General features: G+C 36.9%; 1 protein-coding gene across 2 annotated transcripts in view; it reads left to right on the forward strand.

The window, feature by feature from the left end:
* LIN7A (lin-7 homolog A, crumbs cell polarity complex component) overlaps positions 1 to 19,088 on the forward strand; it is a 51,887-nt gene that overhangs the window by 17,187 nt on the left and 15,612 nt on the right. Inside the window, exons 2-3 of one of the 2 annotated variants that reach the window (XM_067289922.1) lie at positions 1,829 to 1,947; positions 19,012 to 19,083. In XM_067289922.1, coding sequence (XP_067146023.1) covers positions 1,829 to 1,947; positions 19,012 to 19,083 — 191 coding nt within the window. The remainder of the gene's footprint in view (positions 1 to 1,828; positions 1,948 to 19,011; positions 19,084 to 19,088) is intronic. The other variant, XM_067289923.1, reaches the window with a different exon arrangement.

A 19,088-nucleotide genomic window follows, 5' to 3' on the forward strand; every position in this document is an offset into this window, starting at 1 on the left:
CACCCTCTTTGACCTGTTAGCTGCCATCTGTTGTATTCTTCTTTCTAAAATATCAATCTCCCTTGGTTTCCATCACCTTATTCTTTCTGAGGTATCCTCTTAGTTTTCTGATCATCACTTCAGTAAGTGCTTTACGAGGATCTTCCTTGATATACCTATATACATAACTAAAATAGAGCTGTTCATCCTTAATGTCCATTCCATTACCTCTTTCCCCGGTGTTCCCCTTTGGAGTGTGGACTTACTCAAAGATGCAGCAAACTCATCTCCAAGCTCTCATGACTTTGAATCTTAATTATTCAGTATGCCTTTCTTTGGCTTTAGACATGATCTTGCTTCACTCATAGCCACCCAAAGTACTTCTGCAAAGCTCTTTTTTCTCTATTGCAGGTCTTGATATATCATCTTTTTTCCATTTCCAGAAAGCTTCTCATGTCTTGGTTATATAAGACATCTGGTCAGTATAGCTCAACTACAAGGCAAGGATTGTAAGAGCTGTTTCAATTGTAATGTTTATGACTGGGAGATTATTCTAATCTTGTAATTGGAAAGTAGGGTTATACAAGGTTACTTATAGTCATCATAGTCTTTCTGGAGTTGTGTGGTTGGAGGGTGGTGTCGTATTTCTTTTAGTGCAGTTAAATCACCGGGTTAAAATGCCTCAAATATTGTTTTATCGTTTGGTACTATGCATGAATTTAGTCACTAAGATGCAGACCTATTTTTAGTGGAGTGGTATAATTGGCCAGTAGTGGCTCTGGTAGATATGCAAAATACACTAGAAGTATGTGAGAATGACCACACAGTCAAGACAACAGCTTTGCTAGGTTCAACTTTATCAGCAAGTTTACAGGAAAGCTGCAATGTAGCATTAAATGACATAGCAGGAGAAAACCCGGTATTAAGCTCTTACCATTCTGAGAATGGACTAGGGTGTATCTTGCTCAGTTCACTCTTGCAAGCAAGCCAGTGCCTCCCTTGCATGATCTGGTTGGCCTGCATAAAGTCGATCTTGAAACAGTCTGGTAATTTTTGTGCCCCTGTATTACTTAGCCATAAAAGATCGTCAGACATCTCATGTTTTCTTTTTTTTTTTATGTATGTACATATCTTAGCAATAACATAGAAACTAGTGTTGCGTCTTTTTACAGATGAAAAATGTTGTGAGCGTGAGATTATGGGCTATATGCAGCACATCAGGAAATTTAACTTGGGTCTCCAGAGGTCTAGGCAAGAGCCTTACACATTTCCTCTTCTCTAGCAGATTTTCTTTTCTTCCCTAGCAGACTTTTACTTACCTCTGGAAGATTTTCTGTATCAGTAATTGATATTTACACTTAGGTTTATGCGAGGAAAAAGATCAAATATTTTTATGAGGAAAAGATCAAATATTTTTATTAAGCTTTGTCATCCTGAGTGTGCTTATATAAAGACTCAGCTTAATTCTTTCAGACTTTCTGAAAGCAGGCCCCATACTATTTCTGTGCAACCTTCTCTTATGCAGAAAAGTAAGAAATATTTTAGGTTTACTAATGTAGATTAGCTGCTTTGAACTAATAGCTTCCAAAAATGTTTGCAACTCAGTATATACATTTGTGTGTGTGTCCATACATATACCTGCACAGTTTGTCCATATTTAAAGACTGAACAGCAGTGTTTGTGCATATCTGAGGCTGGTATGACACGAGTATGAATACAGCAGGTATTACTAAAGCTGATTTTAAATTCAAAATGATCATCACTGGGCCCCTTTTAGTCATTTATTAGTCACTGTTCCATTTATAACCTCTGTTTATACTGATCTTTATTCCTATTTTTTTCCACTCAGATGTGGCAAGAGCAATTGAATTACTGGAGAAACTGCAAGAATCTGGAGAAGTACCAGTACACAAGCTACAGTCCCTAAAGAAAGTGCTGCAGAGTGAGTTTTGTACAGCTATCAGAGAGGTACGAAACTGAGATTTTTAGCTATTTCTCAGAAAAACATCCATAATCCTAAAAGGAAAAGTAGACTTGCTTTTCAGTGCTGGAGAAGGGGAGTACCTTGTATAAAGGATGATGGATATGAGATGTGTCTCTAACTGCCTGTCTGCTACAATGCAAAATACTGAAGTTATTGAAAAGCAGAAACAGAACAGTTGCATCAGCAAGGCATCAAGCCTGAGGCAATTAGCCTTGCTAAGGAGAAGGGGTGATTAATTAGTACTTTGGTATTCTGTTCATGCTGTTTCAGGGTCTGTGCTAACCTGTTCAGCACTGTGCTGGGATCTGGGGATATGCCAGGTTGGGTCAGTGCAAGCTTAAGTGCATCTTCTTTGAACTCAGGTGTGTGATATGGATGGGCTGATAATCAGAATGCCATGAAAAACAAATGATATAAGCACTCAAGTTAGCTGGTAGCTGAAGCTAATGCGATTCTTGCAGTTGAATTCAATGGTCGAGTCTCAGTGGGTCTTGCTGCATGTGTCAGAAATTCTTGTCAGATTGCTAAGAACTGTGATCCTTATTCTACAGGCCATGGTCAGGGGACTTCCTAGCTTTGCCCAACAAGAGATAGTAAGTGATGGCTATCTCTTCCAGGGAGAAGCACCCCTATTCCCACATACATACAAACAGTATCTTTAAAACAGTTAAATTATAAATATTTCTCTGAGCTGATTCTTGGACAGAAGTTATGAATGAATATAATGTTGTGTCAGACTTTCTGCTTACCAAACTGAATACTGTTAGCATGCCAGACTGAAGTGATTCTAAATGACCTAATGGAGGCAACAACTTTTCACCAGAAATTCAGTAAGAACTTCTGTTTCAGTTTATCTGTCTAATGCCTGGAACTATTTCTCCTTCACTAAAATCAATAGGAAATCTATTGTTACCTCAGTGGTAGCAGGACTGAACAGGATAACTGATTGAGCAGGATAACTAGACAACAGCAGTGAATTGATTGAGTAGACCGCTGGGTGGCTGGAAGGAAGAAAGAACAGACATTAGTTTAAGAAGCAGAATGCAACACACTCTTTGTTTTATGGAATATATTCTTCAATGTGAGGAACAAAGGGAGGTTTCCACTTAATTAGCTGGCAGTTTTCAAGGCTTTTTAAAAGGAATACTGTTCCATAACAATAAATAATGGCACTATGTACCCTGAAAAGCTGATACTCTGACTAGTCCTTTCATTTAACCAACTAAATGCTTCTTTAATTGACCACAGATCATTGAAGAGTTATTTTTCTTCAAATAGCAGAGTCTACCACTCAAACTGTGATGAGGAATTTTCTGTCTCTGCAGCATCATCAGTGAAATCTTAACAGTTTGATGTTCATCTCTGGAAAATATTCTTAACAGAAGCAAACACATAGCTTTTTGAAACAGGTACAGAGCCTAGGAAGAAGAAAATGGCTTAGACTAATGCACTCTCAGTCCAGTGAACTGAAAGCAAATTTTGACAATATCATTTCAATGGCACAGAAGGTCTTTTAGAGAGTGTTGTGTGAACACAACCTGCGCATGACAGACAATCTAATTGCTATTACTGTCTTGTAAGTAATAACTGTCACTTTAAGAAGCTTTTAATTATTTGTTTAACAAGAGTTGGGTGATGATGATGATGAGTATTTAGGTCAGTTGTACCAACTTCATAAACAAAGAGATTTATTTCTTTTACTGTCCTTAATGTATCACTGTTAGTGAATAAAATCCTACTTTTTTTTTTTTAATGCCATTCTTGACTATATATGTAAGTTTTTTCTTAGAGGAAATCTTCAAATACATAAGGCTTAATAGCAAGATTTAGGCAAGGAGGGAGAATTAACTTATTTTGCCAGTACTTAAGGGTGTTCAACATACAGCTCCTCTTTTCAGTTACTCACACTAAGCCCTTGGCAAATGTTTAGAGTGTAGCTTTGTTGTTTCCTTAGCTGGAGAGTTGTTAGAAAATTCGAGCAAAACCTTTCTTCCATCTCTTAGAAACCTATTAAGAAAACTGTGGAATTTTTGGCCGTGTTAAATTGTTAGACATCTCCAGGCATTGCAGAAAGGGCTTGGAGGATATCTGAGCTGAGTCATGCCTTTAGGCCAGAGATGTCCTTCTTGTGTGGCCTTCATGTATACTGGAGTTTATGAGAGACTGGTAGCTACATTCTTGAACAATACAGTCTTTTCTGAGTGTATTCCAGCCTAAGATAGCAGAAGCTGGACAGAAATTTCCCTACCATTGCTCTTCCAATTATTGATCTTTTCTTTTCCTGAGCACAGGACCTGAGAGTATGGAGACTGGCTTTTTGTTCCCTTATTTTATTTTATTAGCACCTACACAGAATAGAGGAGAAAAGTTATTTACCTTATAAGAGACGGCACGACAGTCAGGTTGGAAGTAATGTGAGAGCTGTTTGGAACACAAGAGCCTTCCTGGAGAAAGCAATGAAGTAGACAGAGTGTCAGGAGTTAGGTTGGTATAACTGAAATTGGATGAAGAGCAGCAGCTGACTTTGTATTGGTAGGCAAATTCTGGAAGGGGCTGTTGCTGCTGCTCTATGTATGCAGAGGTGCAGATTTGCAGCATGGTGTGTACATTACATAATGCAAGATCTGAGTCTGACTTCCTTTTATCAGAAAATCAGATTAGACTGCTGCAGTCCTATAAATTCCATAATGGATGAGCTTTGGAAAATAATTTTCTGTTCTAGTCGAAGAAATTATGGACACTGAACTACCCAGTGAGTTTGACTGTTAGAATATGTCCCAGAGAAACTCAGTGTTGGGCAGTGAGTGTACTGTAAGTGCAGGTGAAATGATCAAAGATAAAATATAATCCACACAGTATTGATTAAATGTGACTTGTCCCTTCTGTAACCAGGGATTGTTTAACTATAAAAGCAATAGGTCTCTTTTATGATCTATTAGTCTTAAAAGTAAGCAATATTTTGTTAGATGATGTGCATTCTAATCTAATGTGTTGGAATCTATTAAATGGTTGTAATGGATTGTATTAATGGAAACGTATTTAGTAAATCAATCCTCCCATTCAAATCCCTAAATATCTCATAGAGATAAAATCTTTTTCTCTTTAAAGTGACTAAGTGAATGAAGTCACTTTGAAATAGAAGTACTCTGGCGTTTTTCTAAGATGCTATGTCAGGAAATGGTGATTAAAGGTTCTCACTTAGTACCACCAACTGATATATTCTGTGTGGTACTAGGAAGGCATTTGTATTAAATCTAGAAATAATGAAAATAGCTGAAGTATATTATGGCCTCAGATACTTTCTTTTCACTTGCAGCCCCAACCTTCCCTAGCTTGACCACCTATACCAGAAGACAAGTCAACCCAAGTTTGATCACATTAAAATTTAATTTTGAAGCAGTTTGTAATTGCATGACCAAATGACCTGGTTCAAAAGCTCCCTAGGTGCAGACAAATTGATTAGCCTTTTATTTAGACATGTCCCTGGGCAAAAGATGGGTGAATATCACCCACTACAACATTAAGTCCTTTACCCTTATGTGCATTTTTGTTACTTATTCAAAGCTGATGCTGTATTGTAGTCTTCTGATTGCTGGAGATTACTAGGCTCTAAGAGCGAATGCATGATTGGACTACTGAGAAGGTATATTCATACGCATAAAACTAGGCAACCTGAATTGATGAAATGAACCCCTGATCTGACAATAAACCTTAAAGTGCTGCAGTCAAAGAAGTTAAAATACACAGTTGAGCAAAAACACACTAAATATCAACACTGAATATGACATGCCTTTGCAGATTATGGCAATTTCATTTACTGTTAACAGCTGGTGATCAGTACTGAAATGCCATGAGAGTAATGATACAGATTGATAAACCCATGCATCTTCTGATGAGTGGAAGTTTTCTTTTAAGTTGATTCTGAAAATTCTATTTTTTTGTATGTTAAATAGTTGTGTAAAATCCAGATATATATCAGGCTTCCTTTCTACCCCTCTCCATTTTCCATTTCAAGATTAAATCTAATGTTTTTCTGTGTGCATATTATTTAAAATAAAATCTGACAGGTAAATATGAATAGTGAAATGAATCACTGTATTACATTTATCAGTATCAAATGTAATCAGATCAGAAAGTCTATATAAAAATCTGGTGTAGTAGTCAGAAGCACAAAAATATCCATTATTTTATTCTGTTATCTTAGGACTCCTACCAAAATATCAGGTCATCACCCAACAGAATTTTTGCAAGACTGGGTCACTGACAGTCATTTCTTAAAAGGAGAAGAAGTCAACACAAAATTTTCTACTGTTGTTGCATGTTTTCTGTGAAATTAGTCTGTGGAAAAATGTGTTCTTTTTGAAGATAGTTTATTTTCTACTTCTGTAACTTAAAACTTGTATACTTATTATAAAAATTATTTTATGGACAGAGCATCCTAAAAATAATGAAGACCACTAGTGAGATCCAGGCACAAAAAATGGCAGTGATAGAAGTCAAGCCCATTTCTGAGGAGGTCTGGATTTCCCCCTGATTATTTTAGAGATATGCTTGATTATATTATATAATACTAAGAATATGGTTTTACTATTTGTTAGGTAGGATAGTTTCCCAAGCCTGTATTCTCTCACTGTTCCTAGTGAGTATATTTGAATTATTTTCTTTAATAATAGTGCATTATTAATGCATGCATTTTCATGCCTTAGCAATACAAATTACTAGAGTCCCAGTACTGCTAATACGCAGTGTATTATTATCTGGTCATTTTCTCAAACTGCCTACCTGTGCTTTATATTACTGACCCTGATATATGTCTTCGCAAATATTAGGGAGACACATTAAGGCTGCTGGGTAGTGAAAGCTGAGTCTAGTGATATTGTGCTTATTAAACTACTATGATACAGTGTATGACAGCAAGAAGCTGGCTGGAACCCATAGCTGTTCACTTCAGACAGATATTCTAATATTTACATTTACTGCCTTTTAAAGGGCTGTACCAAATGTAACAGATTGGTTATTGGCTGGACTCAGGTGAAACTTCTCATTAATTTCTTCTATTAAAATGATTCATTTAGAATTTTAATGTAGGATTTCAGGAATGATTTAAAAGTCTTAGTATTTCCAAGAATTCCAAGATCAGTTTGTTCAGTTTACAGTATAACGCTGTTCCTCTAGCTCCCAGACCTAGCTTCTGAAAGCCACATTTCATTTTTTCTGCCTGATAAATCTTATTCCCAGTAAAAATAGAAGTTCTGCAGGTCCAATTCTATTGGCGTGCACCTATGGCAGCACCAGAATTCAAATTCTGCCCTCCATTACTTTCTCTTTTCAGTCACTGGGGACTGAATATTTGTTACAGGAAGGGGATAGAATTCCATCCAGTCTTTCACTGCCACAGTGCAAACCCAGATATTAAAACAAATTAAAAGATGAAACTTTGAAAAAAATATATATAGAAGTACAGAGGAGATTTACAGCTAGAGATGCTGTAATTCACAGCACAGAACTGTGATTTAAGCTCAGTAGGAAGCCCACGTCTAAGGCCACCTTTACCCATGCAAATGAAGGTATTAGTCAGGATTAAGCAAAAGTGGTGTATTGGTCTTCTAATAAGATAATTAGTAAACAAAAGGCCAACAGGACAAATCACATGAGTAAAGCAAGCAAGATTTGTGTCTCAGCTCAGATTTGTACCTCAGGTCATAAAAACAATATGATTATATTAGCATGATGCACCATTAGACTAGCTGGGAAGCAAGGTTCTTTTTAGGCTCATCTGTTACCTTGTTTTAGTATTCCAGATATCTTATTTGGAATTGCTGCACTGTTAATTTAGTAGTAGCAATCTTGCAGTAGCAAATACAGAATTGTCCTCAAAAGTATGCGGAAGCATAATTGCCTCCAGTTGCCTGCTTTTGCTTTTGTTAAGCAACTCCTCACTGACTATATAGGGAGCCAGTGCAGATAGTAATACAGATGGTAGATGTCAAAGTTTGGACATGAGTCCTGCTCAATGTGTCAGGAGTGAAAAGTCACATAAAATAATGATTAAAACTTCTACTAAATCAGTACAGGTTCATCAGTCTTTGGAAGGGGCATTATTTAACTTCATTCAAACATGGTGTTGGTATGGCCAAGTAGTAATGTATTCATGTAATGATGCATTGAGGGAAAGATTTGTAAGGTTTTTAACTTAAGGCAGGAAAAAAAATTGCCAAATTTCAAGAGATGGGCTACTTCTTGTCTTGCCACCATGCTGTATTAGGCATTTAGAAGGTTTAGAAGCTTGAAAAGCTTATGTTAGCTGTATATGCAAATAATATTTTTTCTATAAAATTACCCTACTGTGTTCAAATATGTACTATTTCTTAAAATCAGTGTAACCAGAAATTATGCACATTTTGAAAAACAATGAAGTTTCATTTACCACTTTACCAGACATAAGTGATTGAAGCATTACACTGTTGTTTGCAAGCCCTGGATGGCATGAATGAGAACTTTTGGAATGATTACCTTGTCACTCAGCAAATGGCCTTCATTAATGGCAATTATATGTATTTACCGAGCAGCCCAAGCATTATCTGAGAGAAGGCATTATTAAGTCTCTGTGCAATTACTAAGTCCCCATGACTTCCATGCCTGCCCTGTAGGAGATTTAAAACAGCTGCTGTTGTCACTTTTTTTTAGCTGCCTACAGCTAAATACATTGATTTCACAGATGTAGTACCCCAGAATCTGGGGCCATATCGTGTCATTGATCTTTAATCAGTGCTCTCTCCCATTGATTTTGAGTAAAGATCAATTTTCAGAGTTGGCTGATGACTATGTATCTTCTTGCACTTGTGCTCTGCTTGCTTAGTTGTGTTCTTCACAAAAGAGGGATATTTTGGTGCTGCAAATTTTCAGCAATATATAAAAGCAAAACAAGAACATGTCTTGTTTATAGTTGTGTTTATCTAGGTTACTGCTCCATATTTACTAAGATTCTTTAGTAAGTGGTGCCAATGTGACATTCTTAGTTCTGTACACAGCTGCGGTTATGTGTATTATAGAAGGTTACTGTAATGGAGCACTGGTGATGCACCTCAGCATCTTTTTTGTTTTCTTCGCATTACCATTTCAGTTTATTGATGCAGAATCATATTTGCTTACATAAAACTTATGGATAAACAGAACAGCCTTTTGCTGCAGTTCATCTCAAGCTTGCCTCTTCCTCATGGAAGAAATCAGCAGCTAGGTGAACTGCTGAGAAATATTTTTTGTTGGTAGTTTGTGGGAAGCCACTGTAGCATTGGTATCAGCTTGCATTTCTGCCTTGATGCAGCCTCAGTACCATCCTACTTCCACTTAACAAAATCACTGAAGACACTCTTGAGATATGCACCTCCATCTCAATTGTTGAATTGTACCTTTAAAAAAGGAAAGAAATTGTTAAATCTATTTAAAAACTCCATTTTAGCTACATTTTTGGTTTGTATATAAAAGAAATATCAAAACGTTTTCTTTCTCCCTTCCTTCTCAGCTGGATAGGAACACTTGAAATATAGGCTTTTATGACTGGCTCAGGTTTGGTCATGTTTCATCCGGGTACTGATTTCGGCAAGGCTTTGTCAAAGTTGTTTATATTTGAAGCATGGCTATTGCATACTGCAGCCCTTACAGCATATAAAGACTTACTGATAAAGTGGAAGAAATAAGTGTTTATGGATGCTTGTCATACTTCTGAATCCATATGTAATTGGCAGAGAGCTCTGAGATAGAGTTCTAAATTACAGCCTGTGAATTCAGGTGGTCTTCTGGGAATTAACTAATCACACATGTTGCTGTTTCTTTAGTTCCTGGTATGTTGCAGTAGAAGCCGCAAGAGACTTCCAGTATTTTTCTAAAGTTCAATGATTCTAAAGCATAAGACTGAGAGAACTATAGTATTATCTTCAAAGGTGCCAAACCATAGTTGTTATTGACTTAAAGCAGAGTGTAGAACTGTATGTAAGGGACATGAAGTAAAAAAATTGGCCTAAGAAATTTATTATTCCTAATATAAATAAATTTTTATTTGGAAATAAAAGTCTATTATTAATCATTTTTAAGAGGGCATTGAGCAACTTCCTATTGACTTTAGAGTAGCCTTTTCAGTCAGAATCTACATTGCAGGGAAGAAAAGAGAGCACTCTGAGGTCTTGTGTGTCCTAACAGCAATGCTGGGAATATTTCAACTGACTCATCCAGTATGTGTCAGTGCTCACACCAGAGCAGAGGATGTGACAGCATGAATTTCCTGGTGCATCTGCTATGTTCTTCTGCTAGCACAGAAGGGAGGAAAGAGATTCTGGCCCCAGCCTTGCAACCCCTGTTGGGTTATTTCTTGGACAGTCACAGCCCTCATGGCAAGAACTCGAGGACCAAAGCTTTGTTCAGTTTTTCAACAGCAACACAGAGTGCAGTGAGTTACTATCAGAGTTGAGTGAGCACCATTCCCTTCCACACAACAAGATGAAAAAGAGCTTGAGCAAATCATATTTTAGGATTTTAACTGAAGCCTTCATAAAATGTTCCACCCTAAATTAAAATATTTTACCCTTACACTGATTATACCTAATTAATTTTAATGATGTTTCAGCCCTGTGCAGGTTTTTTTCCTACTGCCTAAGGACAGCTTAATAATGCATCACGTTTCACATCATTTTTTTCACTTTGGCAAAACGGACCTAGTTTCCCCCCATAACCTTTTCCTCCCCAAAAAGAAACATTTTAATAAAATACCCACTATGAAAATGTAAAAGCCAACACTTGCAATATTTCTTTCACGTGTGCTGAAATTAAAACTGTCACATCTCCTCAGGTTGTTAAAGGAGACTGAGTTAATTTACAGGTTTGAGCTTTTAAAGGAATTAGCCTCCCTGCTGCATGAGGCAATATGACATGCAATGTTACTGCATGGAAGGGGATTTTTCTGACAGCTGTGATAATGATGCAGATGTTTCATTTTGAAAATAGACAGGAACAGTTCTGATGCAAGCATGTAACTGCTCACAGGCTAATGAAAGCTTATCATACTAAAATGTTCAAAATGTCAGCAACCTTGAATGACCACAACCTTGAATGACCACAGTAGATCAGTTATAAATAGCTCATTAATACAGACTGGTTGTCAAAAAGCAGCTTTTTCTATGAGTTGTTAAAATTCAGTAGCTGCAGGAAATGACGTATGTAATACAGACTTTTGGGTATTTCTAGTAGGCATTATAATAGATCGTATACCTTTCAGGGAAAGGTATGTTTCAACCATTTCAACCTCGCTGTACTCATAAGCATCCATTTGCTTTGTCCATCATTAAGGGAGTCTTTTGTTCAAAGACAAAGTGAAAATGGTGTGCAGTATACAGTGTGTTTTTGTGTGTGAGACTGCCTAATTCTGCTTCTGTTGGAATTAATCAAACATGTGGCGTAGGCCTGTAACACAATAGGCAGTTGTGAGGCATTCGCTTGAGCAACTGTGTTTATGAAGAGTCTTAAATTCATTTTTACCTTGAAATTCCTGCATGTGTAAGTGGCATCCATGGTGTTCTTTTACAGCCAGTGGTTTTATAAGATTGTCAACATCCCCTGCAAGGACTGCAATTCAGAAAGACAATATTATCAAATTCTTACTCTCTTTAGTCATGCAGATTACTTCCTCCTCCAGTTTTTTTTAACTACCAAAGATAAAAGTAACTATTACCAGTATGAAAAAACAATATTAAGACATTTATTCTTGAAAAGACTTGGTAGCTGGAAAAAAATAAACCTATTCTAAACTTCACCATGGAACTACTATCTCCTGGACCACGGTTTGTGACTATGTTTAGTACAGTATCTTAGCTACAGACTGTAGCTGTGGTGGAGAAAATACTTTTTTATGATATAGTCATGCTCTCCTGAGCATGCTTATCACATGAGATGATTAATAAAGCAGAACACAGGCTCAGAAACAGAAATTCTGTGTGATATTCAAGATGTATAAAAACAAAGATAAACACCAAGCTTTTCCATTTCCATTGAACAATCACAGTATTATGGTTCAGTGGAAGTGCTCTATTACATTATTTTTTAGCTTGAGGTAGGTTATAGAAGTAAAAAAACATTATGAGAGGAAGGGTAGTCTGGAGAAAGCTGCATACTTCCACGTGACTTAGATACACTTATAGTTGTGTTTGACTCTTTCTAGTTTTCTTGTTCTCCTTTTTTTTGTGTTCCTGTTCAGGCAGCAACTTAAAATGGACAATTAGATGGGTTTGTTGGTTTTCGTAGACAAGCAAATGTTGGCTGAAGTCTTGTCAACCCTATCATAAGGGAGATAAAAAGTTTCTTTATCCCAAATTAGACTAAGATCTACAAATACTTCCATTTAGGAAGAGGGAAAGATTTCCAAAAGAGATGAAAAAGACCCAATGAGATCCAACAGTAGTAAACTGAAATCAGACAAAGTTAGCATAGAAATAAGACATGTTTAATAGAAATGTTGTTAACTAGTAGACCAATTTCCTAGACAAGCAGTAGGTTTGAAAATCGAAGGTCTTTCTAAAGACTGTAGTTCAAACAAAAGCTATGGAATGGTGCAGGAGTTACCAGATGAGGTTCCATGGTTTATGATGGAACCCAAGAGTTTAAGGGTGACCAAAGCACCTCCTGATCTTTGTAGTATTCAAATTATCTTTGCCCACTGATATGGTAGGCCTACAATCTGAATTAAATGCTAAAGTACAGCTATTTGGGAGTCTGTCAAGGTGTAAGAACCAATGCATCCACCTCCACAGACATACAGGTATCTTGGAATAAGAATGGAAAATACAGGAAAGAGGTTGTGGGAAAGGAAAAAAGGCCAAATAAAATATGAAAGGGAAAATGGTAAAAAACAAGCAGAGGAAAAAATAAAGACGCTATTGGTTTGTGCTGTGGGTGGAAGTTTGCCATCAAAAACAAAACATTCACTGGCACCACGCTGCAAGTCAGAAGCTCTCTAGTGCAGCTGTGCATGGTAGCCTCTTGCTGGCACAAGAGCAAGCATCCTCCTGCCCCAAGGACCAGCCCACACCTGCCAGATGATATGATATGTGGGTCTCACCTCTTAGGTCAAAAGAAGGCTGAAGGTCTGAGAATCAGGTGCAGAATTTGGGAAGAGGGAGGAAGAACAGAGAGGACAGCTGCTATGTCATGTAACGCAAAGAGATGAGCTCTTCTCAGTGTGGTAAGAGAAAATCAGTAAGATATTCCTGTCCACTCAACATCTTAGAAGGCAGAAATATTTTCTTCATCTTTTCCAGCAAGTGGAGTCAATTAGGAAGATGGAGAATCAGGATAGCTGGTGTCAGAAGCATTATAATGAGGTGTGAGGAAATATTTCATAATTAAAATAGTAATCTTTCTCTTACAACTTAGCCTCAGTTCTGCAAGGATACATACATGTATGCTCTTCTGTTGATGTGACTGCATAAATGCATTGAAGCCAATTCTGTCTTCCCTGCATCACTTATTTTCATCCAGCCCACCCCCCCCCCCAACTGTCGGTCAGGGCCCTGTGTTCTCTTCTTTTAAAGACTTCTTCCAAAAAAGGGTATAAAATTCCCCTCCACACTGAAGCAATAAAAAGGATGATGCCAGAAGAACCAAAGAAACCGAATCCAAGCAATGCCAATATCTGTGCTAAACCTTCCTCATCAATCACTTTACAGGTTGTTCCATTCCACCCCTTTATCCTGCATACTTTCAGCACTTACTTAGATTGTGAATTCTTGAAGCAAGGCTCTTGTATCTTTTTTTTATATGCTGCCATACTTCAGGCACTATGAGATAGCCGATTACTTCTTCCTAGGTATGTTCTCTCATTCGCCAAGAAACTCCCAATGTTTTAAAACAGGTTACTTTGTTGCTTATAAATCTCAGCAAAGTTTATCTGGGCCTGCTACCTTTCCAGGTCTAAATTTCAATATACTCTGTCCTTGGTTTGCCTCCTAATTTTATTGGAATACTTACTCATTGCTACAAAATAATTTCTGCTTCATGTCTCTTCCCTCCTGACGTTTAGACCCAGTTGTCCTAAAATCCATTGAGCATCATTACTGTAGTTAGAATTGCACTTAGAATTGCATAATATTTCATCAGGGAGGAAGCATTGAGTACCTCTTAAAGGAATTAATGGAAAAGAATCTTTTTAATTAAATAGTAACTTCTAGGATTCAGCAGAAAATATGCTGCATTATTCAGGTTTTTACAGAATGCTTCTTCTAGCCACCTTTATAGAACAGGCTGCTAAGTGCACTGTTATTCCTGGACCTCCTCCTAAAGCTTCACATTGGCTTCAATAGGCCAGTACATGCTGCTTTGTTATGACTCCATGGGTAGTAGTTTCTGCTAAGTTTCTGCTAAGAAGCTAGCTCCTAAAGTAACTGTCCCAGCCCCCATTCCTGTACTACAGTAATGCTAGACCTGCTGCAGGGTCTCCGAGCCTAATGTGTGACAATGAGGACCGTTCATCATAACACTAATACCTGCTGCATCTGACTCACTAGAGCTCTTGCAGGGAGAAGTAATAAAACATACACCTCTCTGTGCCAGCAAGACTTTTTATGGTACAAGGAGGATTCACTTCCAAGATCAGATTTTCTACTTGTGATTTTCCTCTCTTACTCTTTTCATACTTCTTGTGAATACTGTGGGACAACAACTTTAGATTGTCTGAGGATACTACCTGCAAAAGCTGCAAAAGTCTGAGATCTATGTTCATGCTTTTATGAGTATTTCTTGATGAAGGTTGCATTCTCTGCACCACATGGAAGTGAGAACAAAGCCAAGTGTTTCTAGCTCCAGAGCACAAATCCAAGCTTTATGAACAAACACCTATATGCAGCATGCTTTTACATTAGGAGCATTCAGCATACAGAAGCTGACAGTCTTGGTAGAAATCACTGTGAGGAAAAATTATTTGAAATATCACCATTCACCTTACAGCTGCAGCTTTGCATTTTGAAACATTGACATTTTATGTAACTCCATGTCTATTAATAAACTGAGGAAGCTGTTTTTCCCAAGCACCAGACCTTCAGACTATGTTGGGAGTCTGGAAGCAAATAATGTTATTAAACACCCGTGCAGACTTTCAGACACTTTAAAAAGAAACAGCTGCACATGCAAAATGAGATGTGCAGCACTTTTTTTAAAATAGTAACATATGTTACTTTTCTTTCTTCAGCTCATTCATAGTGCTCATCTATACTTTATTTTTCTCTGTGATGTCAGTGAAAGCCTCCTGGTTATGCTCCTGCAATATTATTAGAAATAAAGCGGGGAAAGGATGTAGGAAAGGCAGGGTGACTGTCGTTTATTTTTTTAATATTCATAGGCAAATATTTTTAAAGTTAAATTTAACCTTTGACCTCTTGTTTATCTAAACATTTGCATTATTTCTGTTGAAGGAAAATTAAAATGGAAGCATTTATACTCTGCTTTTTGCACACTGAAATGACAAACCAAGTCATGGTACACTCCAGTGAATCTGATATAATCCAGGATGTCATTCAAAATGATTCGTCTGTCATGGTCAACAAAGGATGCTGTTTTCAAAGCTCTCTTAGTAAATATCCTAAAGGAGTTTTTCAGACACTTATAACTAAACTCTGCACCTTTGTCTTGGTCTGTATTGAGTGATATTTTGTCTGAATCAGCAAATCTACCATTGATTTTACAGGACATTTTAAAGGTGACATTGTTAGATTCAGGAAGACTGCAGTATGTTAAAAATATAATCTGAAGAGGTACTGGTAATAGTAGACATTGAAAGAAAAGATCCTATAAAACCATTTACCAAGTCCTTGTCAGGTACTATGGATTGAACAAAAAGCTATATTCCACTCTGGGAGGATTTAGATACCACCTTATTTAGTTTGAGAACAAAGAGCATTTTCAGTTTATCTGTTTTGTATACGTAAAAGAGGCAACAGAATGGATTCTTTGTGCCCAAAACATATCTAAGGTGGTACTGAGAACAATGTAGATAAAGGGGGTAGTGTGGCTACCGCAAACAATGGTTATTTACAGACTGTGCTTTTTGTGTATTGTTAGAATGAGCAATCTGAACCCTACAGAGAGCCCTACAGAGAGCTGAAGGGGCTTGTTGGAACAGGTACAGTTAATCCCTGTGTTGCTCAACTTAATAATAAGAAAGTCATTTAGGTTTATGTTTTATCCTCCTTAATCGAAATTATATTAAACATTACCTAACCATCAAATAGGAAAATTGGATTTGCTACTGCCTCAAGCAAGTTTTCAGGACTGATTGCATCTGTTGCTTATAGAGAGAGATTTGACATGCAAGATTTCTTTTCCTAGGAACTGTACTATAGATATTATTATCACTGGTAACTGTTTGCAGAACACCATTTCAATCCCATTATCATTGAGAATTTACAAATGATCACAAGCATTACGTGGCATTATTGATCAATTTTTCAGATTTTTTTTTGTTGGTTGATTCTTTTTTAACATCTGTTAGTTTAATCACACACTAAGGAGTAGTATGAGTATACGAATTAGTTACCATGATAACATATTGGATATTACGAAGGCTGCCAGATACGTACTGACAGTATACAGCCAGTATAGAGTTACAGGACATCAGGCCTAACTAATAATCACTTGAATGTATGATTATCAGCCACCTTTTGTAATATTTATCTTAGAAATGAGTATCTTGAAAAACTTTTCAATAACTGTTGCTATATCTGAAATGTGATCTATTTTCAAAACAATTCAATGTCATAATAGCTCAATATACAATATATGCTAAACAACATATGCTTTTAGACATTTCAGCCAACCGCAGCATTTATAACTGTGCAAGCAGAGGCAATACAGACAATCAGCTCTCATGCTTTAAGACAAAGGGGAGCCTGTAGGTATCAAAAAATTACAGCATTATCAGTGAGTGGTTCAATACATTATGAGTTTTGGAGCAACAAGTATTTAATGATTCATTACCACAACCACACAGTAGTTGTTCTTACATAATGAACAATTTGCTCCTACAATATAATACTTAGAGCAAGCATTGAACTGATCTATGCAAGATAATGCTGAGTGTGTAGACTCAACCCATTTTCACGATGGCATAATCTGGTACAAAGTTAGAACAAAACAGAGACCCTGTAGAGGCTATAAAATATCATTCTTTTTCTGTATTTTTAAAATTAAGAGCAAAATCCTGGCCTCTACTGAAGTCAAAGTGAATTTTACCAGTGCAGCAATATTTCAGTTCAAATGTAGAAAGCATGAAATTTTTCAACCTGCTCCCCTTGTCTCAGTTTTCCTCACTGGACACCATTTTTCTGAATTAAGCCTTTGAAGGGCTTATGTGTGGGTGATATTCAAGTCAAATAATCTTTTGCTGTGCTTTGAAACTGTTTAGCATATTTTAGACCTCTAAGATTGTAATATATTTGTTGTTATCTCCTTTCCTCTTTTGCCTTTCGCTTTTGTATAATATCCCTCAAAAAAGGTTTGGAGATCAGTCATCCTAAACATTTTACTACTCAAAGTGTTGGATTGCCATTATGTTTGTTTTATTTTGAGATCAGAGATGAGCTACATGTCTTAATCCATTTAGGTGTTTGTAGCAATATGTTCATCAATGTATAGGTTTTTAATACCAGACTCAGTGGGGAGAAATACATGATTATGACACTTAATACTGCATAATAAGTCATCAAGACAGAGGGATGGGGGAGTTTTACCCATCAACAAGACAAGCTGTTGTTTATAAGTCAATCAAGTACAGGACCTGACACCTTGTCTGCTGAAGAAACCTTTACATTATTGGACAGAGAAGTTTTGACACTCCTGTTAAACTATTTCCAAATGAGAAAGAGAGAAATACATTTTGGAAAGTATGATTGAATCTGCACTCCTCAAGACCCCAATAAACAGATTACTATCAAAGCTAACATACTTCACCAGCAGAGGTTCTCTCTGAGGAATTCAGCCTGAGACATGAAGCACATAAAAGGATAAAACCCCTGATGAGGCAGGTCAAGAAAATGCCCAGGGTAAATCATCTGCATATAGGAAGAAATTTTGGGGTTTGATGTTTTTAGAAGAAGATTAAATAAAAAGTTTTGTTTGTTTGTTTCCATTCCTTCACCTTTGTCTTTTAAAAATTAGCCCATATTTTGTACATAAGCATTTTTACTTTGTTTAAGGTTGATAACTGGCTAGTATCAAGGCGTTTTTCACGTTTTTCATTACAGAGTTAGACAAATCTAGAGAGCAAAGGCAGTGAGAGAGAAAGCCTTTTCCTTTTTCCCTAATGAAGAAATTTAAAAGGGAGAGTTAAGGACCAGAGAAAGACAAGCAAGAATGTATACCAGAAAAAAGAACAAGCAGAAAGTTGCATATATTGACAATGCTGATTTTATGCCATTTATGTGAATGTACAACTCCTTTCTAAAGGCTTGCCTTATCCACTGTCCACTTTTAACATAGCAAACTGCCAGCACTTACTCTCCATTCCTCTCTATGGTTGATGGAAAATGGTACTGTGACCTTTCTCCAAAATTGAATTTTCACTTCCATTCTTCAGCATCTGTCTGTTGAGCAAATTGCTTTTTTATTTCAACATCAGCCTTCTAAATCTCCAGTTCACAGGAAAGTTCAGAGAACAAAGAAGTCATCAGTGGTGGCTAAGATACCACCCAGATCAGTTGCAGGGAAACACCAGCTATTGATAATGCAGGAACTAACTGTCCTGGTTTTGGAAAATGGTGTGCTAGAGATGGGAAGGGAACAGTGTTGGAAGGTTTAGGGTTAGGATTGCAAAGTATCATAAGAAACAGGGATTGGTGTTTTTTTGTAAACCTAAGTATGCACAAGGTTAACAAATACTCAACCATCTGATTGTATGAATACAGCATTAATGAAACATAGTGTTATGAGGGAAAGGGACAGTCCTGTCTGGGTTAAAATAAAATCCTTATTTTGCTTCTATAATTAATTTCATTTTATTTTCATGAACATTTTAGGTGTATCAATATATGCATGAAACCATAACTGTTAATGGCTGCCCCGAATTCCGAGCCAGGGCCACTGCAAAGGTAGG

This window comes from Apteryx mantelli, chromosome 1 (genome assembly GCF_036417845.1).
Source record: "Apteryx mantelli isolate bAptMan1 chromosome 1, bAptMan1.hap1, whole genome shotgun sequence".
NCBI classification, from domain to species: Eukaryota; Metazoa; Chordata; class Aves; order Apterygiformes; family Apterygidae; genus Apteryx; species Apteryx mantelli.